This window comes from Ilyonectria robusta (genome assembly GCF_021365365.1).
Source record: "Ilyonectria robusta strain PMI_751 chromosome Unknown BGZ61scaffold_4, whole genome shotgun sequence".
In the NCBI taxonomy this organism is placed as follows: domain Eukaryota; kingdom Fungi; phylum Ascomycota; class Sordariomycetes; order Hypocreales; family Nectriaceae; genus Ilyonectria; species Ilyonectria robusta.
Genome location: NW_025764438.1, coordinates 2,347,039 through 2,369,637, shown reverse-complemented (window position 1 = coordinate 2,369,637; position 22,599 = coordinate 2,347,039). Strand labels below are relative to the sequence as shown.

Genomic DNA, 22,599 nt, shown 5'->3' with positions numbered 1-22,599 from the left:
GTGCAGCTAAATTCAATGCGAATAGACATTTCTAAGGAACCAATCTTTGCACAAACACCAAATCCAGCCAAATTACCTCGAGAGAACTCCCCCCCAGCTATTGGGTCCGTGCTCCATCCGCATTAATTCGACGGCCAGATGAGAGGTGTCCTCCTCCTTGGTCTTTACTTCCACCGTCGTATTCCTTATGTCAACCTCCAGCCATCCGTCCGGATTAGGCGCAATTTCCTCCAGCGACTTATTGCGTAGGCCTTCGAAGACCCAGAATCTCCAGCTCTTCTCCTTCCTGCTTAATGGGCCTTCGTCGGGCCCGAATCGAGGATGTTGGATGTCCAGAATTGCGCCAGGAACAAGCGCAATGCCAGCCATTAGCAACATGACTCCGGAAAATCCGAAAAGAACACCCATCAGAGAATCCTTGTCTTTCCCTATGGAATGCATTATCGGACGGATCACCAAAGCGCCAAGTTTACCACCCGCTGCTGCGACGCCAACGAAGGAACCTCTGAACACCGTCGGAAAAGATTCCGCAGCGATGATGAAGGTCAACGTGTTGGGGCCGAGGTTGAACATGAATTGCGTCAGTGCAAAAAATACCATGCTCACTTCGTTCGACCTCTTTTCGGTAGCCTGCCATACGGAGAATCCCGCGGCTAGGAAGAGGAGTGACAAAATTCCAGAAGTAACGGCGAGCAAGTTCCTTCGAGAAAATCGGTTGATAACGACGATAGCAGCCAGGGATCCAAAGATGGATGCAATAGAGCTAAGAAGGAGAGTGCGTACGGCAGTCGTTTTGAGGGAATCGCCGATTGATGCGCATCTATCACCTTCATCCTGGTTCCAAGGAGCGTTTGTGCTCACCGCAACAGTCACCGTTTCGGTCCGGGTTGCAGTTGGCGCCGCTGTGATTGTAGGGTTGACAATTACTTCCGTCAATGTCGTTATAACGCTGTTCGCCAAAGTAAGTGTCGCGGTGGTGTATTGTGTGGCGGCCGGTTCGGCGATGAAGGTGCTCGTGCAGTTGACGACTTTTTCCGGCGGTGCATCAAGCCATAAACGATTCAACGTCGAAGGGCTATCCAGACCAAGACCATAGAAGGCTATATCGAGTAGAAACCATAGGAACGTAATTCCTAAAAGCTGTTTCCATGCCTGGTCTTCTCCAAAGAGATAGTCCCGGGCGCTGGTGAGCCAAGGTGTCGAAACTTTGTGTTTTTGCTTTTTGGTGGGTTGGACGGCTGAATGGATGGATGCAACATCGTCTGAAGGGATGGAGACTATGTCATCAGTCACTCGACTTGGTTGGACATCTGGAGGGGAGAATTCCATATCATCGATGGTACGAGTCGGTTGTAGGTCTGGGCGGGCAGGTTCCACACCCTCAGCAGTACGAGCCTGCTGCAAGTCGGGACGGGCAGATTCCACATCGACTGTACGAGGTTGGACATCTGAGTGTACAGATTCCGAGTCATTTCCAGGACGGCGGACTTTTTCAATCGATCGTTCAGCCTTCTTCAGGTCTTTCTCGATGCCGGAATAGTATCGAGGGGTCTCGGGGATGGTAAGTCGGAGACCGATGGCGAGCAAAGCTGGCACAGCGCTAATACCAACGACGAGACGCCACAGTCCGTCAATTGCAACACGGTGGTCGGCTGTATCGTCTGGTAGTCGACTCAGTGCACCGAGTGCAACAACGTATGCAAGGACTCGCCCTACAGACTGCCATGCGAATAACGCTGCCATGAGCGTGCCGCGTGTTGATGTGGATGAGAATTCAACTCCAATTACCGCTGATAGTGGGTACTGAATCAACATATTAGCACTGACAACAGCTGCAAGTTGTCGCACACTGAGAGCAACTTATTGCCCACTTACTTCTGATCCTATTCCGAAACCTTGTATCCCGCGCCATGCTGTGATGGCCGCATACACATTAAGCGAGTGGTTTCCATCTCCTGAAGAGTATCCATCGGAGGACTGGATCATCCCAAGCGTCCCGAGAATGATGACAAGTAGCTCCATCCCATACAGGCGTTTCCGACCGAGGCGATCGGCCAGGTGGCCGAAGATGAGCATCCCCAGCGTCGTGGTTCCGATGGTGACCATGTCAATGGTAAAACTGGGGTCAGAGAACCCATGAGTGCTTGCGTCGTACACGTACTCCAGCGCAGGTCCGATGATGTTGCTCGAGAAAATGGTGTACGATGAGGCGAGGAAGCCTGCGGATACGGCGATGAAAACGGTCCAATTGAAGCCGAGATCTTCCAGAATGCCAATGATCTCCTGCTCTCTTAGTTTGAGATCCTAAGATAACTGAATTAGCAACTGTCCATTTAGGTCGTAACGGCAAAAAAACATCGCGACAAATCGCCTGTTGGCCTAAAGGAGAGTCCTACTGGGATATGGTCTGTGTCGGGCTTAACGTTAGACCGGTACCAGACACCCCGGCGCTCACGCTCCCCGTGGGGATGATGGTCCGCCATCCTTGCAGTCATGTAGTCAAGTTTCAGTCGCTCGCAGGTTGGATTCAATTCGAAGCGGCCGTGGAATGAGAAAAAGGAGAGAAATCGGGAGCCGGCAACACGGATGTATACCCAAGCCAAGGCAACACGGCTGGATGGAATTCAACTTCAGCTCATGACTACTTCGTCCCGCCAAGGCACCTGTAACTGCGCCCCGTTGCCTTGCGTTCGTAGTCTCGCAGTGGTGCTAGTGGTGGTCCTGGGGCGTATTCAACGGGGGTCGCGGGCTACCTCAATCCCACCACGTGGAGCGGTGTCGCGGTTCCATTCGCTCGGTGAGATCTTCATACTGCCCCTTGCTAGACGCCACGTCTGATATTGCCGCCAGCCTCGTCCGGCTGGACCACGGAAGATTGCCCTTCGCAAAGAGAGCCTAACATAGCCTTCGTCACCTGTCGCATGTCACACGACCCCAGCGCAAGTGGTTCGTCGTGGGCCAGCACATCCCTGTCTCGCCCTGGAAGCTTGGGGCGCTGGTACGAAGCGCGAGTCCCGAGTCAGCCTTACAGTCATATTGCCCCTCGACCTGCGAACCCATCTCATTCTTCAAATTCCAAAGTGCGCAGGATTCCGTCGGTTGCGGTTCTCGTTCTTAGCCGGCCTGCTCGGCCTCCTCGCCGCACACAATGTCCGGCCTAGAGGTTTTTGGCGCCGTAGCCGCCGCCATCAGTCTGATCCAGATCGTGGTGACGAGCGACCTTGGCAGAGCTCGCAAGGTCGGCATGGAGGTCAAATACCTCCGGAACGCCCTTGAAGAGCTCATGGACCTCCAGTACTTTGTGGATCCAGAAACCGACGGGGATAGAAGAATGCTCCGTCGCATCCAAGACCTGGTGCAGCAGGCGACGGAGCTGATTGAGAGGAGTCGCAAGCCTACCAAGGTAGCAATGACGTTTCTATGGACAAACTCTCTAGATGAAGATGTCAAGTATATCACGAGGGATCTGGAGAGCGTGAGCCGTCGTTTGAGGGACAAGAGAGATAGGTACGAGCATGCGCCGTCGAAATACATTCTGATACTAATTATTAGCAGAGAAAGAGACATGAGAGAAAGGGCCCAAGCGGCCGACACAGACGCTTGGAGTCCCACCATCTCCATGTCCAGGCGTCCAACCCTTGTTGTTCCAATAGCGGATACATCTGTAGATCACACGGAGCCGCGACGAGCCCGGCCAGATCGGCGGAGATCCGTGAGCGCGATATCGCTACCAACCAAACTGTGGGAATTCGACAGGCCTGTGCGATGCCAGTGGATCACTAACTTTACCCAGGGTTCTCAAAGATGAAAACAGGGAGTTGATTTATGAACAGTCATTGGAGCTTGAAAGGCTCAGCCTCTTAGAATGCAACTATTCTTCGCGGTTCAGAACTCTGCAGTACGAGTCTTCTGACCATAACGTCATTGTGACACACACCAGTACACATTCATCTACCCTTAAGTCACATCATATCAACCGCTTACATATAACAGTTCAGTTTGGCACGATCCCTTCAACTAATAACCAGTTAAACTGGAATACCGTCACGTTCTTAGAAAAGCAGCTCCTCACTGTCGAATCGGAAACCAACTACACCGTCTATTTGGTAGATCCCCAGTACACTTTTACGGATAGCACATCCTGCAACATGTTTATGAATCGAGTCCGCGACAGAAAGCTGTTGAGTACTTTCCTGGCCAAGGAAATAATCGAAAGCGACCCAGCGGCATCCTCCGGCGGGTTTCTCTGTTTCGTCCCTTCATCGTCGCGAGGCGTATCGTTGGCCCGTCGGAAGATTGTTAGGGTGTGGGAGAGGGAGAGGGAGAATGCAAACCCCATTATCACATTGACTTTCCACGACAGATGGAAGCAAAGATTCACCGAGTGGCCCCTGAAGCATTTCACGGGAGTGGCAACATCTTCACGGCATGGGCTGGCAACAGAGCTGGTACGGCACACGGGAGAAGAGGTTTTATTTTTGTTTGATGGTAATAAATGCAAGAACTAAAATTACTTTGTATGAAATGCTAACACAGCGTAGATTCAGGCGAGGCGTTAAGATTTCAGAATACATTCAACTCACAAAAACGAAGGGGCTCAAGCGTCGTAGCCCACTCACCTCGATTATCACCCAGATTTCAAAGAGACTCAGTTGGCAGCTGAACAGTCTGGATATTAATGTATTAAACTGTACTTGTGGAATCAATACTCCATCTAATGGGTGGAATGAACATGAGGTAGAGAGGAGTTGGGCGTGAATGCATTTGAGTAATGCGGAAAGTGGTGTGGAAAGGCAAGATGAGACGAGCAAGATTCAAGAATTTCTGGACTAAGGCCTAAATAAAAGCCAAAATATCCAAGGAAATACCCAAATGACTTTCAGCAAAAAGACTCATAATCCAGATGAGGCAGGGGAAAGGATGCAGCGTCTGGTGCCAATCTTATCGGCACTGTATCTTATCTTATCGCAGAAAAAAAGTCTGCCCCGCGATCAACACCACAGAAATTCCCATCACCGCCCAAACCCCACCTCAGCATCCGAAGCCAAAGACGAGACCCAGTCCCACAAACCCGATTAACAAAACCGAGCAACGATTGTCCCGCTTTTCACAAAATCAGCAGCCGGAAGAGCGACCTGCGACAGATCGAAATATTTCTCTCGCCCGTCCATCTCCTGGACTCCAAACCGCCACCATGGCAACCCCCCAGCCCGAAGCCGTCGCCGCCGCTGCGCCTGCACCCGCCGCTGCGACTCCGTCCTCCGCCGAGCCCGCCTTCAAGCCCATCCACAGCCTCGTCCTCGACACCGGCCCGCTGATCAAGAACGACCCCCCCGCCAACACCCTCCGCGCAAAGGCCGAGCAGCTCTACACGCTGCCCTGCATCATCTCAGAGATCCGCGACGCCGCCACCCGGTCCCGCGTGGAGACTACCCTGCTGCCCTTTGTCACCCTGCGCTCGCCCAAGCCGGAGAGCGTCAAGTTCGTCACCGCGTTTGCCCGGAGGACGGGCGACTTGGCTGTGCTGAGCAGGCCCGATATCGAGGTTTTGGCGCTGGGATACGAGCTGGAGTGCGAGCGCAATGGCGGCGATTGGAGGTTGAGGAACACACCGGGCCAGAAGACGTTGAATGGACGGCCGAACCAGGACAAGCCTGAGGAGGCGAGTGCCGAGACCACGACAGATAAGACCCAGGCTACGACAACCACAGAGGAAAACAAGACCACAGAGACCGCAGCACCCGTAGAAGGGGAGCCCGCGCAAGGCGAGGCATCGCTGGAGGAGGGTGTACAACAGCTGTCACTAGAGGCGGAGAAGCCAGTCGTTGACGCGGTGGAGAAGGATGCACAGGCAGCAGAGCCCACCCCTGTCGAGACACAACCCGAGGCCACCGTCGAGGAAGAGGAAGAGGAAGAAGACGACGGCGAAGCATCCGACGACGAGGGCGGCTGGATCACGCCCAGCAACCTCAAGAAGCACCAGGCCAAAGCGCCCGGCGCAGCAATCCCCTCGCAGCCGCTCCAGAAGACGCTGCAGGCCGCCGTGCTAACATCCGACTACGCGATGCAGAACGTGGCGCTGCGCATGAACCTCAACCTCGTGGCGCCCTCGCTGGCGCGCATCACGCACCTCAAGAACTGGGTGCTGCGGTGCCACGGCTGCTTCACCATCAGCAAGGACATGAACCGGCAGTTCTGCCCGTCGTGCGGGCAGCCGACGCTCAACCGCGTCAGCTGCTCGACGGACGCGCACGGCAACTTCAAGGTGCACCTCAAGAAGAACTTCCAGTGGAACAACCGCGGCAACGTCTACAGCGTGCCCAAGCCCGTCCACGGCAGCTCCAACGGCCGCCTGGCCAAGGGCGCCGGCGGCCAGGGCAACTGGGGCGCCGGGCTGGTGCTCGCCGAGGACCAGAAGGAGTACACGCGCGCCGCCGAGGAGCAACGCCGCACGCGCAAGAAGGACATTATGGACCAGGACTACCTGCCGGACATCCTGAGCGGTGCCAGGTCGGGGGCGGGCGGCAAGATTCGCGTGGGAGCCGGTCGCGCCGTCAACTCCAAGCGGAAGCATTGATCAGCAACGGGAACGGGAAACGGGAAACGGGAAAAGGAAAAAAAGGAACATAGAGAATCGATCCATCAAAATGCCAGTCAATTTTTCACATTTCTCTGATCCATGTGCCAATAAACGCCTCTGTGTGATGTGACCTAAGAAACGCCAATCCACCTCCCTCAGCCCGTCCTCTGAGCTTCCATCTCCCGTCATTCGTCCTCTATCGTCCGTACGAGCCGTCTACTCCTCCTCTGCACCCAATTAGCACTCCACACCTTGAATCTCAGCCGTAAGGGGAACAACTCACTCTGCTGGGTCAACAGCAGGCCGAAGCGGCGCTTGAGGGTGACTCGCTGGCGCGACCACTTGTCGTCGGGGGAGAAGCGGGCGGGGTGGGCGGACTTGGTGACCTGTCCGTGGGCAACCTTCTTGAGGGTGTACAGGCGGGTGCCATTGGCGTCGAGGGTGTACATCAGATGCATGGTGGGCGGATTGGTTTGCGGAATCGGCTTGGTTGACGTTGGTTTCGTGGTGTTGACTTTTTTCTGCCAAACTGCACAGCGCCAGAGCTAGCAGAAAAAATTTGGCCGTCCGGGATAGTGATCACGTGCCGCAATCATTATCGTTATCGCACCAGGAACCGACGCCCGGACCACCCCATTGACTTTACGATTGACTTCTTCGTTGACCAGCATTTGAACTTACTTGCTGGTGTGAGTTTGCTGCCAGGTGTTTTTCTTAGGATGGAAATACTCAAATCAACATGTTTGCAATGTCGCCGAACTAGTCAGGCAAGTTTGTAGTGGGCATCAAATGAGCGAATAAATTAATGATGCCAAGCACGATCCCATCACAAACGCACTGAGCGCTAGACCCAGAGAAACCAGCAGCACTTACACCCCAAAAGGGCGCCTCAACTACAAGTTGACTCATCACAACGAACGAAAGAATGTCCCAGCGCTAATAATAACAGGTAAGGACAGCAGAAACTCGAAAGCAAACAGTTCCCAATTGCAATCTGGATTCTCAAACCCGACAAAGTAGCACACAGCTTACATGCAGGGCTCGCCAACTCGGGCAGACTTGCCGCCAGCCCATCCCTCTCGCTCGTAAAAGCGGAAGACGAGATCATAGTCCTCAAAGTCGTGGACGATGCGATCAATTCGTCGGTATCCTCGGACAGGGTCGACGAGTCTGTTGGCAGCCCACGTCTTGGTGTCGTCGTTACCCATGCCGTAAGGGTTGGCATTCTGGCCCTTGTCCTGGAAGAGGGTGACGCTGAAGCGACCAGGGCGGAAGATGTTGACAACCTGCTCGATGATATCGGCAGTGGTGCGTCCACTCTGTCCGCCGGGGACGTTGGTCTCGAACGAAGCGAACGAGCACTCCGGCTCAGGGGTCACATGAACAGTAAAGTAATGCTCAGACTTGGGCTGGACTCCCTCCGGCTGAGTGGAGGGGGAAGGGGGAATGACACCGTTCGCGGAGAACCCGCAGGGGCTGAACAGATAGGCGTCAACGCGAGCATCAGGATACTCCGAGGTGGGGTAGACGCCCGAAAGGCCGCAGCTCTCGGAAACGACGGTTCCCAGGGCGTGGCCCTCGGTAGTCAGCTCCTCGGTCAAGTCCAGGTGGTTGCCGTCGATTTCCAAGTCGGCCCCGTTGCTGAAGACGTCCACTTCGTCCAGGGTGTGAGCAAGCTCGCCGAGGCTGTCAATAGCCTTCTTTCGAGCATCCTGAGCTTCAGCAGAAAGCCTGTCGCTGGCGACCGCACTCGCGTGCGACAGGTAGAACTGCTTCGCGTTCTCAGGATCAAGGTCCGTCATGAGGATTTCCAGAGTCTCGTCGGGGTGGCCGTTGGGGCCAGTGCCAAAGGTGGTCGTTCCGACGGGAATCCGAGCAGGCGCTCCGATCGCCTCAACCTCGGACTCTGGGGTCCGGGGAGGGGTGAGGGCCTGCTGGTTGGGAGACGTAAGGTACAGGTACCAGTGGTCCCCGTTCATCTTGCCGACCATGTACGCACTACCTCCGTCAAACATTTCGTCAAGATATTTGACCTCCTGTTTCCAGCTACGATGGGGTCCATGTTGCTTGTGGGGGAACAGGAAGTTCTTGCGACTGTAGAAGACGCGATACGGGGTTGCCGCGGCGCGAATGTCATTGACAGAGTTGGCGTTGTGGAAAGGGAAGCCAGCATGGACAGCGGCGATGTGGAGCATACGCTGGAGTCCGAGGAGAAGAGTCGTGGTTCCGCACGTCTTCAAGATGATCTTGTGAGGGAAGACGAACATGCTGGACTCGGACAGGAGATATGCATCCATGTTCTCCGACTCAAGGACGGAGAGGATCTTGCAGTTGACCATGTCGAGCATTCCGACCCAAGTGTCGGCGGGGATAGACTTCAATCCATTTGCAGGGGCCGTGGGAGGCAGGGCCGTGGCGTTTGGGGCGAACCAAACCTCAAGCAGCTTCTCGGGGCCTAAATATGTTAGCAACGAGCAAGAGTGCTAGGAGAGCTCTGGAGCTTACCTTCAAAGGCATTGGAGGAGTCCAAATCAGCGGCCACATCATGATTGATAGTCAGATGAGGGGTGGCCGAAGACGGCGAGAAGGTGTAGTTGCTGGGAACTTCGGCGGCGGCGAACATCTTTGTGGATTTAGATGTAGGATTGGCAACGGGCCGATGCGTGTCTCAGTTGAACAGCGGGGGTGTGGATTTGTTGTCTTTGCCCAGATGGCAGAGTCCGCGGAGCACTAGCTGCCGCTCAAACAGACTATGCGGCGTCTGTTTGAGAGAGTAGGCCCACAGGATCGGGGTCTTGTCAAATGCTGGCGGAGCCAGCAGCAATACGTCGTTGATAGAAGCGGCTAACGTCTCTCGAGGGGACGTTAAGGCGGTTGGAGGGAGGACACGTGGGTGAACCGCTTTTGTGACGAAATGATGGCCGGTGGAGAGAGAGTTGAGTCTGCAGGGTGCAGATTCGGGGGGTTGAGGAGGTAATTTTGTCGATGTCGACGATTTGATATATGCCTTTCGTTAAAGGGGTGCTATCGGGGCCTGTTGGAACGGAGATGTGAGTAATAGGTTCAACAATAGAGCCAGAGCCTCAGAGCGAGGCAGAAGAGATGGCATACTTGGATGGTCGGGAGAAGAGGAAGCGCAGGAGATCTGTGGGTCGCATAGAAGACCCGGGGAGGGAACCGGAGAAAGAGTTGGGCGACGGTCGAGAACTACGGCCGTCTAGGTGTCTTTTGGACAGTGATGAGAGTTAGACTCGATTATTCGACATCGAATTGTAAGAGTCAGGTCGGGTTTAGGACAGCTCGGTTTGGAGGAGACGTGGAGACGGTCGCGTGAGGGCGAAGGAAGCAATGACGATGGGCGCGGGCGGCGGGTTTTATTTTTTTTTGGCGGGGTGGTTGCGAGGAAGCGGTTCCAGGCGGAACAAGGGCGAGGCGAGTGAGACTGGGAGCAGGAAGAAGCTCTGTGTCGAAGAAAGAGGATGGAAGCTTGGTTTTAGAGAGTCGGTGAGAGAATTTTTGTTGTTTGAGGGGTTGTTTTGTGGCAGATGTACCAGTGGAGGTGGTGGTGGTGGTGGTGGAGGACGACGAGAAGTAAATTTCAAGGTGGAAAGGTGGGTGAAAGGTGGGCGCGCAATACCTTAGTTTGGGTGGAGTACTGTACGTACCCTGTAGGTGGTCGACGTGCATCGAACAGTCACTGCAGCACTGCAACACTGCAGCAGCAGGCGGGCGGCGGAGCTAATGGCAGCGCGCGGGTGCTCCTTCCCTGTCGCCGTGGCTTGGTGCCTGCCCAACATGGGGTCGTGCAGTTTTTTTTGCTCTTTTTTTTTTCACAGCTGCCGACTAGAGAGGGCTGTGGCCACTGGCGGGCCACTGACGGCCACTAACGGACGCTACCTATCCGGCGAACAGCTCAACTAGGCCTGGACTGCTGTGAGTGACTCGACGGGAAGGGACGGGAAGAGACAGGAAGAGACACTCAGGGACAACGACAGACAGCAAACCAAACCAAAGAAATATGGTGGCTCGCAGTGGGACACAGGCGCAGGTCTCGGCTTGGATCCTTAGCTTCTGGGGCCACTGGCCCTGGTTTTATTTCGTCATCCGTACGCCAGCTGCCGACTCTATTGGATCTCGGAAGGCTACCTAGGGCACACCCGCCAGCCATGACGCTGTGCGAGGTGCGGGACGCAGGTGCAGCCATGTCCCTTACATGTCCCTTACAGCGCTGCGAGCACCGCGCTGTACCAGTACGTAACTGTGCGTAACCCGCGACAGCACACTGGACAAATAGGGTGCACACCCACTGCAAACCCACTGCAAATAGCTCACAGCTCACATTAGCAGCCCTCTCCTGTCCGGGGAAACGTTGTCGTGCGCCGCCTCTCCTCCACGACCCACCAACCAACCGGTGCGGTACAATACAGTACTTGGCATGTACTGCCTCCCGCGCCACCATCGAGATCCTCGACCGCATGTGCCAACCAGCCGTCGTCTGCAAGCTCCAATTCCACTCCCGTATTCCCTCTCGCTTCCGTGCCGTGTTCATCGGTGAGTGCAGACGTGCAGTGCAGCAAGCACGCACAAAGTTTGTGATTCGTAGACGCACAGTATTGTCATTGTCGACCGCAAATCGGGACAATCCCATCATGCCGTCCTACGCAAACAGCGGTAACTTGCCCATGTTGACGTCGAATTGGTTCGGTTCGCTTGCGGAGCTGACCTGACATGTGCCGGAGGTGGAGTGGGCGAGCTTTGCGCCCGGCAAGAGCTCTAGTCATATCGGACAATGGGCGACGGCCCGAAACGGAAGCGCCTTTTTTGGACCATCCAGAGCTGCACACAGGGAATTTATCCAGCTGTCAGATGCTCTTGGGCCAGGGTTGAGGTGCTCTTTGGCCAGGATTGAAACGGCATAGGCCAGGTGGACGGCTGACTTCCATCTCACCTCGCCCCATTGTTGGCCACATTCTCCCTCACCTTGTCGGTAATGCCCCCAAAGACGTGGTACAGCGAGCAATCCCGGTACTTGTTGACCAAGGTCCCGCCCTTGTCCGCCGTTTCGCTCCCCTGCGCCGCCGACCGGTGAGCAGCAATGTCCACGCCGTTAACCTTGGTGCCCGCGGGATAGCTTGGCCTCGTTCCCTCCTCAATCAGCGTGATGAACTGCGAGTCCATGGGCACGGATCCCAGGAACGGCACATGGAACTCTTCCGCCATTGACCGTCCGCCTCCCGATCCGAAGATGTCGGTGCACTCGGAGCAGTGCGGGCAGACATAGCCGCTCATGTTCTCAACCACGCCGAGCACCCGGATGCTCGTCTTGGTGCAAAAGTTGAGCTCCTTGCGGACGTCGGCCGTGGCCACAGCCTGGGGCGTGGTCACAACGACGGCTCCGGCGACCTGGCCGGGTCTGGCATCCCTCTGCAGCGTCTCGGCAAGCGAGATGTGCTCGTCGCTCGTTCCCGGTGGTGTGTCGATCAGCAAAAAGTCGGTCTCATCCCAGAGCACGTCCTTGAGGAACTGTCGGATCATGGCCGTCTTCTTGGGGCCCCTCCAGACGACGGCGTCGCCCCGCTTGGGCAGCAGGAACCCCAGGCTCATGGCGTGCAGGCTGCCCAAGCCCTGGCTCTCGTCTGCCTCGTGCACCAGGACGGGCGCCCAACCCCCGGGGACCTGGGTCACCTTGGACTCCTCGATAGAGAGCATGCGCGGGATAGACGGGCCCGTCAGGTCGACGTCGAGAATGCCAACCGAGAAGCCAGCGAGGCACAGGGAGAGTGCGAGCTGCGTGGTGACGGACGACTTGCCGACTCCACCCTTGCCTGATAGCACCTGAGACCCATGTCAGTCAGGAAGTTCGAGAGCAGAGGCCAAAGCCAAGAGGTTGTACGAACCAGGACCACGTGCTTAACCTTTGCCAGACTCATGACGATAGCAGATGATGCGAGACGGTTTTAGAGGTTCTGTTTCTGTTATCTCTCCTTTGTTGGCGCAACCGACGTGAAGGAGCAGATGGACGAAAGCTACAAGGTAGGTAACACGGTGTGCGTTGCCTGTGGAGGAGCGGATTTCGAGATATTAGAAATGGAGGCGTTGGTGTTGATTAGAAAGCACTCTTTTTACTAAGCTCCTCAGGCAGATTGGTCGCCGTTGACGGAGATGCGCCACTCAACTGGCACCACTCTCTCCTCTAACTGGATCTGGTTGGGGAACAAGATGGAGGGGCTTGATGAGGCGGGGAATTCAGAGGGGTTGTTTTGGGAGGGGCTCCAGTGACTGTCGCCTCTAAATTTTTATGCCTTGTGCCCTATCATCGGTACAACCCCGCTGAAACTCGCTGATGATCAGTGATTTGCCACTATTGCCGCCGTCTTAGCCCGGAGTTGCGCAGAGCCAGTTCTAGAACGCCTCCCGAAGGCGCCTCGCACGCCCTGGCTGTTCTGGGGTAACTACCCTGTAGCGAAACACTTGTCACCTTGCGATACTCTAGACAAGATTTTAGGATAGTTTTTAATTGCAATACTTGGTGAAGTACTATATAAGATTAATGACTCTGTTAAAATTTGTCGTGTTTTTCTCCGTGCTGATTGCTATTTTCAGGGTTTCTAAAGAAGCTTCACATCCGCGACAAATAACGGCCGAATTTAAAGGCACAAGCACACCACCGACTGTTCAATATTCATTGGGTAGCTTGGCATGTTCATTCACTGTCAAATACAACACAAAATAGGCTAGACTCGGGTATCACCGTAGACTACAAGCGGTCCAGGTCTGTTGTAAAAGTAGTCATGATGAGTTCTGTGAAGCGTAACCAGTGCACAGGTTGATCAATTGACATCACGTCACGAGCAATTAAACCTTCCACAAGCCTTGGTGATGGTGGTATTATTCTGGGGTCCTAACTAATTGACCCAAACATTTTAAACTCGACAGATAATGAATACTAATAACACAACAAAAGAAGATATAGAACTCGGTCCAAGCGATGTTCGGTCCAGGGTCTCCTAATGACACTGACCGACTAAACTGCGCGGCACCAATGATGATGCCCGTCAAAGAAATACATAGAGTGAATGAATAAGCGAAGGGGAGATTTGGAATGACGATGGAATGGTAGCGCAAGCGGCCACCGTTCCACCGTGAGCAACCTGACCCGCCCGATGGACGGCGACTAGGTCTCAACAACACAGGCGCAAAGTGCGGAGAACTGAATGAAAGTGGCGCGTACGAGGTAGTACGGAGCTCGACGGTGTGTCGATATGAACGAGGATATTTCTGCATGTGATGCCGATATTGAGGGCATCGAAGACCAGTGTGCTCTATTGAGACGTCTTGGCTGAGCCGGAGTGGGTGGTTGGGTCTGATGCATGCGATGACGGTTTGCAATGGTGTTTGTTCTTGATGTATTGTGAATCATCGTAGCAATCGAGACACTGACCAGCTGGGGAGATGCTTCCACGAGGCTAAGTGCTGCGCTTAGACACCGTGGAATGGCGAGCTATTAGTTTGAGATAAGTCTCTCGCTCAGCGACGCCGACACGTCATGAGTCGTGAAATGACCCATCGGAGCTGAGATGTCTTGGATATTGTAGGGAGGAAAGGCCGTGCCTTACTGTCCAATGACCAACACGTATCTAGAACGTGCCATCGCAGGATGCCATGAGGATGTCGAGAATCTTCTCTGATAGTCATGTGAGACTAAACGGCCGCGGTGACCCGGGCGTATCCTTCTGGAGATTGGCGTTCTGCGCGACCATGTCGGCGTCTTGTTCATGTCGGTCGGGATTCTGCTGCAGAGACAGAGAGTTGCTGCAATTACGTGAGCGTCCTGCACGTTCAGGACGTCTCCTCCTCCTTCTCCTTCTTGGCTGGGATTGGAGTGCGGATTATCGGCCGGGGCGACTCGGTCATCATGCGGATCGAGTCCCGGTCACAAATGACAATCGGGCGGCTATCTTCACAGTACCCGAGCAGTCGGGTGTGGTTTGGCAGGGGATCAGGCATGGAGTCGGTGAAGCGAATAATCGGGCCTCCGCTGATGCTGAACCCGACCACCTCTCCCCGGTACTCATCATCAGGCTCGTCGTCGGGGTTGACTTGAATCGTGTTTCTGTGATTGTTGTCAGACAGGTGTCTCAATGGGGCATGTTCCAGATCAGTTCAGATCTCGGGGCACGTACGCTTGGCTCATGGGAGGGCCGCCGAATGCCTCCTCCTGATCAATCTTCTTTTGCATTTGTTTCTTAATGCGCTGTCGTGTGCAGTCGTGGAAGAGGTGTAGGAAACCTGCGATGACGAGAACAGGTGTTCCGAGAGCGAGTGCCCAAGGACTGCTTCGTGTTAGTGAAGGTGTAGGACAGAACGTCGGAGTACTCACGGATGGCGTCGGTCGCTCAACGAATGAGCCATAGCTAAGATAATTCCGACCATGGCAATCAGAGATCCAACTTGAACCATAGTCCAGGTTGACCAATAAAGCGAGATGAGGTCCTCTCCGTCGCAGAATTGGAGAGCCATGATGGCATAGGCCTCCATGATGACGATGGCCGTCGAGACTGCAACGCATCCCAGACATAGAAAGATGGATTGTCGGAGACGCTTGGTGCGTTTCTTGGAGTTGTGGGCATATCGTTCGAGGGACTCCTGTCCTCTGAGTTTGGGATGTTAGTCGGGTACTTCAATAGAGGTGTATGAAGACTCACCGAGTATAGGTCCAAGAGGCGAGAAACAAGACAAACAGGTTCGAGATGAACAGAGTCCAGTAGATGATCTTGAACTGCCACCTCACCATGTGTGAAGCAAACCCAGCATAGCGCTCACACAGCTCTTGGCTGATTTCCTGGCGGATGAATACTGAAGCCATTTTGGATGCGTGAAGATGTGCTTGACTGAGTCCCGAGTCACAGAGTTGCTTGCTCAAGCATGCACAGCGGCATACCTTGTGCCTTTAAAGCCATTGAGACAGGGGCTGTGCAGAGGACTGACGGCCGACCCCGTCTCGGATACCTACACACCGGCTCCGCGCCAGGGAGCACAAGACGACCCGCAGAGACAGCTCGTGCGTGCTGATAAGGACGGCATTGTCACGACGACACGCAATGGCCGGGAGCTGTGCGCTCCGCCAAGAGCCAAGACCCCCGGAGGCGACGATCACCCTTGCAGTTTGGGGCCGCTGGAGCGACGAGGAGTGGGACTGGGGAAGCTTCCTCCAGCCATTGCGTCGATAGCTTCCGTGTCGTGCTGCTACCTGCATGGCATGGCATGCTCGTGCTATCAGCCTACGCATGCTTTAGGAACTCCCGGAGAGCGCCCCCCGGCGGGCTTGGCCCCGGCTAGTCGCCGCACCCGGGAGGGCCGTCGTAAAATGATAAATGAGGCTCTGTGCGTTTCCCGTGCCGGCATGGATGCAGGCTGTTGGGTTGGGCATAGGGGAAGAGTTTTTTCGAAGCCAGAGGGCGTTGGGCTTCGACCACGAGGGACATGGACAGGCATGATTGGGCGTGTTTCCCTGCTGGGACCCGGAAACGGGACGGGCCCGTGGGCGGGATCCGTGGCCCATGATGCATCCTCAGCGGAACCAGCGAGAGATCTAAGATTTGATGTTGTACCAAGTCAGATCGGGCACCAGTCAATCAATCTCGCAGCCCCCACCCCGAGTTACTGCTACTTAGTACCCAGTTACTATCCGTAGTAAGGAGTGTGTTTTGTCTTCTGCTCCCTGCGAACAGGGCAAGGATGGGCGTGTTAGCGCGGGCGCCAAGCGTCGCCGCCCATCTTCGTCTCTCTGGATGACTCTGATATGCTTGCCGCCCCGGGGTAGTCCCTGGCCTCGTCCCGGGGTACGGGGGAATTGGGGAAATGAAATAAAAAGCCAGGCCGGCTTCGTCCACACGATGCGGACATGCGGGCTCCGCGCCAAGCCGGGGAGCGATGGCGGCGGAGTTTGTGGGCTATGCATCCCATTATCCATTGCATCCATGATCCGTTGCATCCATGATGATACCCCCCCGGCTGCGTCTGTCCAGGGGACGCCTGCTCGGGTTATTTCGACGGCAGGCTTCAGCTCCCGGCGGCGCGTCCCAACCGCTCGGTTACGCCCTTAATTTAACCACCCCCTAGCTATATCCCAAGGGCCGGGACCGCTCTGCTTCAGATTTCAGATGCTCCCTGCAGGCCCTGCGGGCGGCGTTGCTTCTGCTGTTGGGCTTCCTTTTTCCTGGATATGCACCCAGCCCAGTGGGACTCGATCGAACCATGCCGGTCGTTTTGGGTTCGACTCGTGTTGGGCACAATTGTCCGACCTGGATTACGTTGGACCTCATCTTAGTCTCACTTCCTTTTAGTCTGCTTCTTTTAGTCTACTTCCCTTGCGGCCTCGTGCAGGGCCGGCATGTGGCAAGCCAAGGATAAGGGTTACCCTTCCCAAGACCCAAGTTCCATCTGAGTCGTCTCCCTGCGTTCCAAGAGGCCGCCTGTGAAACGATAAGTAGGGGACGCTCCGCGAGGCCGAATCCAGATGCGTCCCCCGAATCTAGACGGCCGCATGGGCGCACGTTGCGGTACGGACGGGCGCCGCTGAAACAATGGCAAGAACGAGAGGTATCACAGCGCATCTTGGCTTAGGAGATGTCCGAACAAACGTTATCACGGGCAGATCTTGCGAACTAGGAGGTGGTGAGCCTTAACGCCGACCAAGCCAAGGAGCCAAGGGGCCATCAGCCTCATCCCGTCTGCCGCCAAGGGTGGGACCCCGGCACTTGGGCTCTTGGCCCACCAGTCCCGCCAGGGGAAACAACGAGGGGAAACATGATGACCCAGTGGCGGTCCTCCAAAAACTCATCGCGATCTGCAGCCTTACGGGGAGATTTGCCCATGGCGTTGTGGGTGCGCCGCGGCCACGTCCCAGGCGAGCGTCTGCTCTCAGCCACCACAAATCAGCTACGTCGTTGAACGCGACCCATGTTTCACGCCCAGAACCGGCCGTCGAGCGGAGGGGTGCAACCATTCTCCAGCGATAAATCGTGTCTTGCGCGTGCATCGCAGCGCCTCCATCACAGCTCCCGTTGTTTGTTCCACGGCAAGGAATGGTGGAACCGCGCCGCGTCACCAGGTTGTCGATGACGGAATATGAACTACAGCCAAGACCTGGCTCTCAGCCGTGGCAAACACTTTAAACCGTCCAACAGGGAAGAATCAGGCTAGCTGCAGCGCGCTTTCTCCATCGCGACCCGCAGGACCGTCTCGCAGCATGAGACAGGGTCGGTGGCATGGAGCCTCTCGGACAATGAAGCATCCGGCCGTCGTGCTACGGCAGATGGGGCGCACACCACAAAGAATAAGTCTATCGATAACCTTAAAGAGCAGGCTCCAGAAGCGGCTACCAGAAACTCAACAATCACCTGCATGCACGGGTATCGGTCCGTTTCTTAACAATGGCGTATGTTGTCTCATCCTAAGCCGTGCTCGGGCTCGATGGCATTCCAACTGACCCGTGGAGCTGCGGAGTCGATTTCAACACAGCCACAATCTGCGAGGACCCTAGCTTAGTTTCTGATGTCATTCGCAACCGACCAGTACTATTTTTTATAGTCTTATCATGATCGTCGTACAGGCCTGGCGGTTTAACTATCGAGATGACATGCTCAAAACTCGCGAGTCAGGCAACGATGTCGATCCCCCATCGCTTGATAAGCGAACTATGACGCGAATGCTTTATAGACAGATTCAGTTGAGATGCTCTCGATCCAGATTCCGCTGAAATAAGTGAGACAGTTGAGATGGCTAGTGAGTCAAGACAATGGCTTATCTGGACACAAAGGCGCATGGTTCACCCACCCTGTGTCCCATGTGCTACAAAAGCGGTTGATTTCACTGCATTCTACTCTTGGCCCCGGCCTTGGTAGCTCACCGCCGAGCGTGCCAGGGAGGACCAGGTGACTAGTCACATGGTTCTGGTCTTTGGGCCGCGTCACGATAGAGTCCTTGGGCTGTAACACGCCCCTTGGCATTACGTGCTTAACGAGACGGTGCTATGTTGGCGGTTTGGATTCCCGAGTCAGCTGACGTGGACAACTGCCTGGTTATCTGGCTAACCAGGACCAATCGATGTGAAATTATTTTGTGTTCGGGCGTCTGTGATCCGGCATCGATGTGCTGATTAATTCTAAAGTAGACGGTTGGTGTTGATGGATAATTGATGCTCTTGAATTGGTGTAGGGTTCAAGGCATACACCCACCCGTGAGTGATAACAGCACACGAAAATAACCCGGGACTGAATCATTGATTCCATCTCCTGCATAGCTTGGCTTCTGGTCTGGACTCCGTGATCGGCGTGTATGAAAGCTTGCTGTAGTTGTTGGCGGTGAAGAATACTGCGTAAGTCCTTGTCATCTCATGCACCTTTCGTCTCGTCACGATAATTTGAAATCACACGCCCACCACTGAGACTTCTTGGCTAGGTGCTATGTATGACGAATCCTCCGCTGGAATTGTCAGCCGCAAAATGTTGTGCTTTGTTCTGTCTCCTAGTTTTAGATTCATGACGTCTTATCTGTGGAGGCTTGCGAGGATGCAGGGTAGGATCCGCACATAAGTCTCAGAGATAGGCTATCAACCAAGCCTAGGACTGTGAATGTGTATCCACGATGACTATAGGCATAGAGCGAGAAGATTATTGAGATGATTATGATAGGCTGTGCAAGTGAATATCATGTGTCATTTATCAAGCTTGTCCCGTCACTTCTTAACTCGTAATGCTGACGTTGGTGGTGATCCTTCGACTGGTTTGACAGATGTTGACCAATGAACTCGTTTTGCCTGCGAGCTTCGGACAGGATAAGCTCCCCAATTTTTCGCACAGTTGATGACTTCGTTTCACGGGGATACTATATTCTCACACATATTCTCCCTTGTTCCTAGCCATTAATTACCTTCAATAGGTGGTTGTGAGTTATTGTTGCCCAGTCCCAATTCTATATAACCTGGGATATAGAGTCGATAACTCCTCAACCATGCTCGCAAGGTTGGCAGTGACCTTTTGCTGACAGGCTCAATGCACACCCTGGTCCCATCTAATCGACTAGAAGCCGGATATCACCATCCTTGCGTTCCTGTAAGATCATGTACTCTAGGCGAAATGAGGCCAGATTAGGGAAATGGCATCCAAATTACCCTACACGCCTGTGCTTGTTTTAGTTGCCAGTAGCGGGCTTCAGGTCTAGCAGTTCGGCTAGGCCGCTAGGGGCACAGTCCCTAACAATCAAGGTACCTAGGTAGGCATATTCAGTGGGACCACAATGTTCGGGCCGGAGAAACCTCGCACCGTTTGGCCACTGCCCCACCTCCGCACCGTCCGCCATCTTCAACGTGCATCATCTCGTGGCCAGAGGCTCAAGCCAACATTGTCGTGATACCCTTTCCTTTCTGCGCGGCCACTCTCGAGTCGCCAATCCGCCGCCATGGTTCTCCAAGATCTCGGCCGCCGAATCAACTCGGCGGTCTCCAACCTGACGCGAGAGCAGAACCTCGACGAGAAGGCACGAACGTCCCTCCCCACCAACCCGTTGCCTCCCCGCCATCGCTAACTTTTGTCTTGTGCGCAGGCCTTCGATGCCATGCTCAAGGAGATTTGCGCCGCCCTGCTCGAGGCCGATGTCAACGTCCGCCTCGTCGGACAGCTCCGCAAGTCGATCCGCGCCACCGTCAACTTCAAGGACATCCCCCCCGCCGTCAACAAGAAGCGCCTCATCCAAAAGGCCGTCTTCGATGAGCTCGTCAAGCTCGTCGACCCCCACACCGAACCGTTCCGACCGAAGAAGGGCAAGTCCAACGTCATCATGTTTGTCGGTCTGCAGGGTGCCGGAAAGACGACGACCTGTACCAAGCTGGCACGCCACTACCAGTCGAGGGGCTTCAAGGCCTGCCTGGTGTGCGCCGATACCTTCCGAGCCGGTGCTTTTGACCAGCTGAAGCAGAACGCCACCAAGGCCAAGATCCCCTACTACGGTTCCCTGACGGAGACTGATCCTGCCGTCGTCGCTCGTGCCGGTGTGGAACAGTTCAAGAAGGAGCGCTTCGACATCATCATTGTCGATACCTCTGGTCGCCACCGTCAGGAGTCTGCTCTGTTCCAGGAGATGATCGATATCCAGGAAGCCATTACCCCCGATGAAACAATCATGGTTCTTGATGCCTCAATCGGTCAGCAGGCTGAGTCGCAAGCCAAGGCCTTCAAGGAAGCATCCGACTTTGGAGCCATCATTATCACGAAGACCGACGGTCACGCCCACGGTGGTGGTGCCATTTCCGCCGTCGCAGCAACACATACTCCCATTGTCTTTATCGGTACTGGTGAGCACATGATGGACCTGGAGCGATTTGCTCCTCAGCAGTTTGTCCAGAAGCTGTTGGGCATGGGCGATATGGCCGGCCTGATGGAGCACGTGCAGAGCCTGAACCTGAACCAGAAGGATACCATCAAGCACATCCAGGAGGGTATCTTTACTGTGCGCGATCTCCGAGACCAGCTTTCAAACATTATGAAGATGGGACCCTTGTCGAAGATGGCGGGCATGATTCCTGGTATGAGCAACATGATGCAGGGCATGGACGACGAGGAGGGTGGTGCGAAGCTTAAGCGCATGATCTACATTTGCGATTCCATGACGGAGAAGGAACTCGACTCTGACGGAAAGATTCTCATTGATCAGCCAACGAGGATGACGAGAATTGCGCGAGGCTCAGGGACGTCAGTACGAGAAGTTGAGGACCTCTTGACGCAGCAGCGCATGATGGCTGGAATGGCCAAGAAGATGGGCGGAAACATGAAGAACATGCAGAGAGCTCAGCAAGCTATGGGCGGAGGCAACAAGGCACAGCAGCTTGCCGCGATGCAGAAGCGACTTCAGAGCATGGGCGGCGGTGCTGGTGGTGGAGGAGGCATGCCTGATATGGGCAGCCTCATGAAGATGCTCGGTGGAGGAGGTGGCGGCGGCGGCATGCCTGGAATGCCTGCGGGCATGGATATGCAGGCTATGATGCAGCAGATGGGCATGGGCGGAGGTGGCATGCCGGGAATGGGTGGTATGCCCGGTATGGGTGGAATGCCTGGTCAAGGCCGTGGCCGCGGTAGGAGGTAAATGACCCGGGACGGCTTTGGAGGCGGGCGTTGATGATGTTGCTGTTGCTCTCTGCATGGGATTTGGCGTTCATGGCTATGTGACGAGATGTATGGATGAGATGAGTCGACTGGCGAGGAATTCTTCTCACGTTGAGTGGGGAATGCTTCATGAAAGGAACATAGTGAATGACGCATATGAAACGAAGTCATTGACGATGGATGATGGATGGGGTTTGTAATTCCAGAGTAGTTGAGGTCCACAATCACAACGCTCATCTCTCTCAGTCTCGATACCCTCAGTACCCAGCTTGTTGCCGTCTGACGTGTGCCCTATGCGGCAATGGCTGGACCAGCCCTTTGGCGATGGAGCGAACCAGGACATCTCACTCGTCGACGTGCGTACTGAAGCTGGAGTCATTGCAGGGACGCATCTCACTCGCCGAGTTACGGGCCGTTGCAACGACTTAATTTACGCTTCCTCTCACGCTGTCTGGGTTCCTCTCACGCTTCCCCACATTTCCCGACGCTTTGGCGACGACGCCACGCGTATTGGCGAGCCGACCAATCGCCGTCTAGAACAAGACCCCATCACAGCCCTACCAGGGCCTCGAGCAAGGAATCCGAAGGGGCAAGCAACTCCGTGAACTCACGACCATTCCCTTTTGGTGCTTTGCTCGATCGCGCATTGGCCAGCTGGCAAACAAGCCATGACGCCTCTCGGCTTCGCGGCGTCTCAGCCTTGGAGAGGCTTCCTTGGCGGGCTGTGCGGCCGAGATCCTGCTGCTCCTTCATGGACGGTTTGGGACGGGATGGCGTCCATGGCGCTGTTGCGAGTGCAGGGGTGCTGTCAGCCCTGTTGGCGGTGTTTGGGTGATGTAGTGATGGGGATGAGTATAA

General features: G+C 55.1%; 10 protein-coding genes across 10 annotated transcripts; 3 read left to right on the top strand and 7 right to left on the bottom strand.

Annotated features, from left to right (window-relative positions):
- Positions 1 to 72: 72 nt before the first annotated feature.
- On the bottom strand, positions 73 to 2,495 carry BGZ61DRAFT_515237 (major facilitator superfamily domain-containing protein; the record flags this gene model as incomplete). Its single annotated transcript, XM_046252236.1, has 3 exons — positions 73 to 1,803; positions 1,876 to 2,304; positions 2,397 to 2,495. The coding sequence occupies 3 exons, from the start codon at positions 2,493 to 2,495 to the stop codon at positions 73 to 75; spliced, it is 2,259 nt and encodes a 752-aa protein (XP_046108860.1).
- Positions 2,496 to 3,148: 653 nt separating this feature from the next.
- Positions 3,149 to 4,559, top strand: BGZ61DRAFT_529272 (uncharacterized protein; the record flags this gene model as incomplete). Its single annotated transcript, XM_046253378.1, has 5 exons — positions 3,149 to 3,507; positions 3,556 to 3,741; positions 3,794 to 3,939; positions 3,994 to 4,448; positions 4,542 to 4,559. The coding sequence occupies 5 exons, from the start codon at positions 3,149 to 3,151 to the stop codon at positions 4,557 to 4,559; spliced, it is 1,164 nt and encodes a 387-aa protein (XP_046108859.1).
- A 168-nt stretch (positions 4,560 to 4,727) lies between these two features.
- BGZ61DRAFT_445774 (Nin one binding Zn-ribbon like-domain-containing protein) lies at positions 4,728 to 6,639 on the top strand. Its single transcript, XM_046245123.1, has one exon. The coding sequence runs from the start codon at positions 4,904 to 4,906 to the stop codon at positions 6,575 to 6,577; it is 1,674 nt and encodes a 557-aa protein (XP_046108858.1). The 5' UTR covers positions 4,728 to 4,903; the 3' UTR covers positions 6,578 to 6,639.
- BGZ61DRAFT_445773 (H/ACA ribonucleoprotein complex subunit 3) lies at positions 6,640 to 7,172 on the bottom strand. The gene is made up of 2 exons (XM_046245122.1): positions 6,864 to 7,172; positions 6,640 to 6,807 (listed from the first exon to the last, which is right to left on the bottom strand). The coding sequence occupies exons 1-2, from the start codon at positions 7,036 to 7,038 to the stop codon at positions 6,797 to 6,799; spliced, it is 186 nt and encodes a 61-aa protein (XP_046108857.1). The 5' UTR covers positions 7,039 to 7,172; the 3' UTR covers positions 6,640 to 6,796.
- Positions 7,173 to 7,323: 151 nt separating this feature from the next.
- Positions 7,324 to 9,527, bottom strand: BGZ61DRAFT_169909 (S-adenosylmethionine decarboxylase). The gene is made up of 2 exons (XM_046237573.1): positions 9,086 to 9,527; positions 7,324 to 9,035 (listed from the first exon to the last, which is right to left on the bottom strand). Exons 1-2 carry the CDS (start codon positions 9,201 to 9,203, stop codon positions 7,609 to 7,611), a joined length of 1,545 nt encoding a protein of 514 aa, XP_046108856.1. The 5' UTR covers positions 9,204 to 9,527; the 3' UTR covers positions 7,324 to 7,608.
- Positions 9,528 to 9,642: 115 nt separating this feature from the next.
- On the bottom strand, positions 9,643 to 10,413 carry BGZ61DRAFT_169953 (uncharacterized protein). The gene has a single exon (XM_046237575.1). It carries the CDS (start codon positions 10,265 to 10,267, stop codon positions 9,860 to 9,862), a length of 408 nt encoding a protein of 135 aa, XP_046108855.1. The 5' UTR covers positions 10,268 to 10,413; the 3' UTR covers positions 9,643 to 9,859.
- BGZ61DRAFT_169929 (uncharacterized protein) lies at positions 10,414 to 11,378 on the bottom strand. The gene has a single exon (XM_046237574.1). It carries the CDS (start codon positions 11,229 to 11,231, stop codon positions 10,560 to 10,562), a length of 672 nt encoding a protein of 223 aa, XP_046108854.1. The 5' UTR covers positions 11,232 to 11,378; the 3' UTR covers positions 10,414 to 10,559.
- A 146-nt stretch (positions 11,379 to 11,524) lies between these two features.
- BGZ61DRAFT_529268 (P-loop containing nucleoside triphosphate hydrolase protein) lies at positions 11,525 to 12,510 on the bottom strand (the record flags this gene model as incomplete). The annotated part of the gene is made up of 2 exons (XM_046253377.1): positions 11,525 to 12,415; positions 12,478 to 12,510. 2 exons carry the CDS (start codon positions 12,508 to 12,510, stop codon positions 11,525 to 11,527), a joined length of 924 nt encoding a protein of 307 aa, XP_046108853.1.
- Positions 12,511 to 14,419: 1,909 nt separating this feature from the next.
- On the bottom strand, positions 14,420 to 15,446 carry BGZ61DRAFT_474675 (uncharacterized protein; the record flags this gene model as incomplete). The annotated part of the gene is made up of 4 exons (XM_046248595.1): positions 14,420 to 14,693; positions 14,764 to 14,913; positions 14,961 to 15,233; positions 15,286 to 15,446. The coding sequence occupies 4 exons, from the start codon at positions 15,444 to 15,446 to the stop codon at positions 14,420 to 14,422; spliced, it is 858 nt and encodes a 285-aa protein (XP_046108852.1).
- A 4,595-nt stretch (positions 15,447 to 20,041) lies between these two features.
- BGZ61DRAFT_491510 (signal recognition particle protein) lies at positions 20,042 to 21,721 on the top strand (the record flags this gene model as incomplete). Its single annotated transcript, XM_046250441.1, has 2 exons — positions 20,042 to 20,119; positions 20,186 to 21,721. 2 exons carry the CDS (start codon positions 20,042 to 20,044, stop codon positions 21,719 to 21,721), a joined length of 1,614 nt encoding a protein of 537 aa, XP_046108851.1.
- Between the last annotated feature and the right edge of the window lie 878 nt (positions 21,722 to 22,599).

Excerpts from the sequence above, each read along its gene's own strand:
- BGZ61DRAFT_445773 (XM_046245122.1), bottom strand. The coding sequence starts at position 7,038 with ATGCATCTGATGTACACCCTCGACGCCAATGGCACCCGCCTGTACACC.
- BGZ61DRAFT_169953 (XM_046237575.1), bottom strand. The coding sequence starts at position 10,267 with ATGCACGTCGACCACCTACAGGGTACGTACAGTACTCCACCCAAACTA.
- BGZ61DRAFT_445774 (XM_046245123.1), top strand. The coding sequence starts at position 4,904 with ATGAGGCAGGGGAAAGGATGCAGCGTCTGGTGCCAATCTTATCGGCAC.
- BGZ61DRAFT_169909 (XM_046237573.1), bottom strand. The coding sequence starts at position 9,203 with ATGTTCGCCGCCGCCGAAGTTCCCAGCAACTACACCTTCTCGCCGTCT. Across the intron at positions 9,036-9,085 it reads CTCCTCCAATGCCTTTGAAG|GCCCCGAGAAGCTGCTTGAG; the intron begins GTAAGCTCCAGA and ends TAACATATTTAG.
- BGZ61DRAFT_169929 (XM_046237574.1), bottom strand. The coding sequence starts at position 11,231 with ATGATGGGATTGTCCCGATTTGCGGTCGACAATGACAATACTGTGCGT.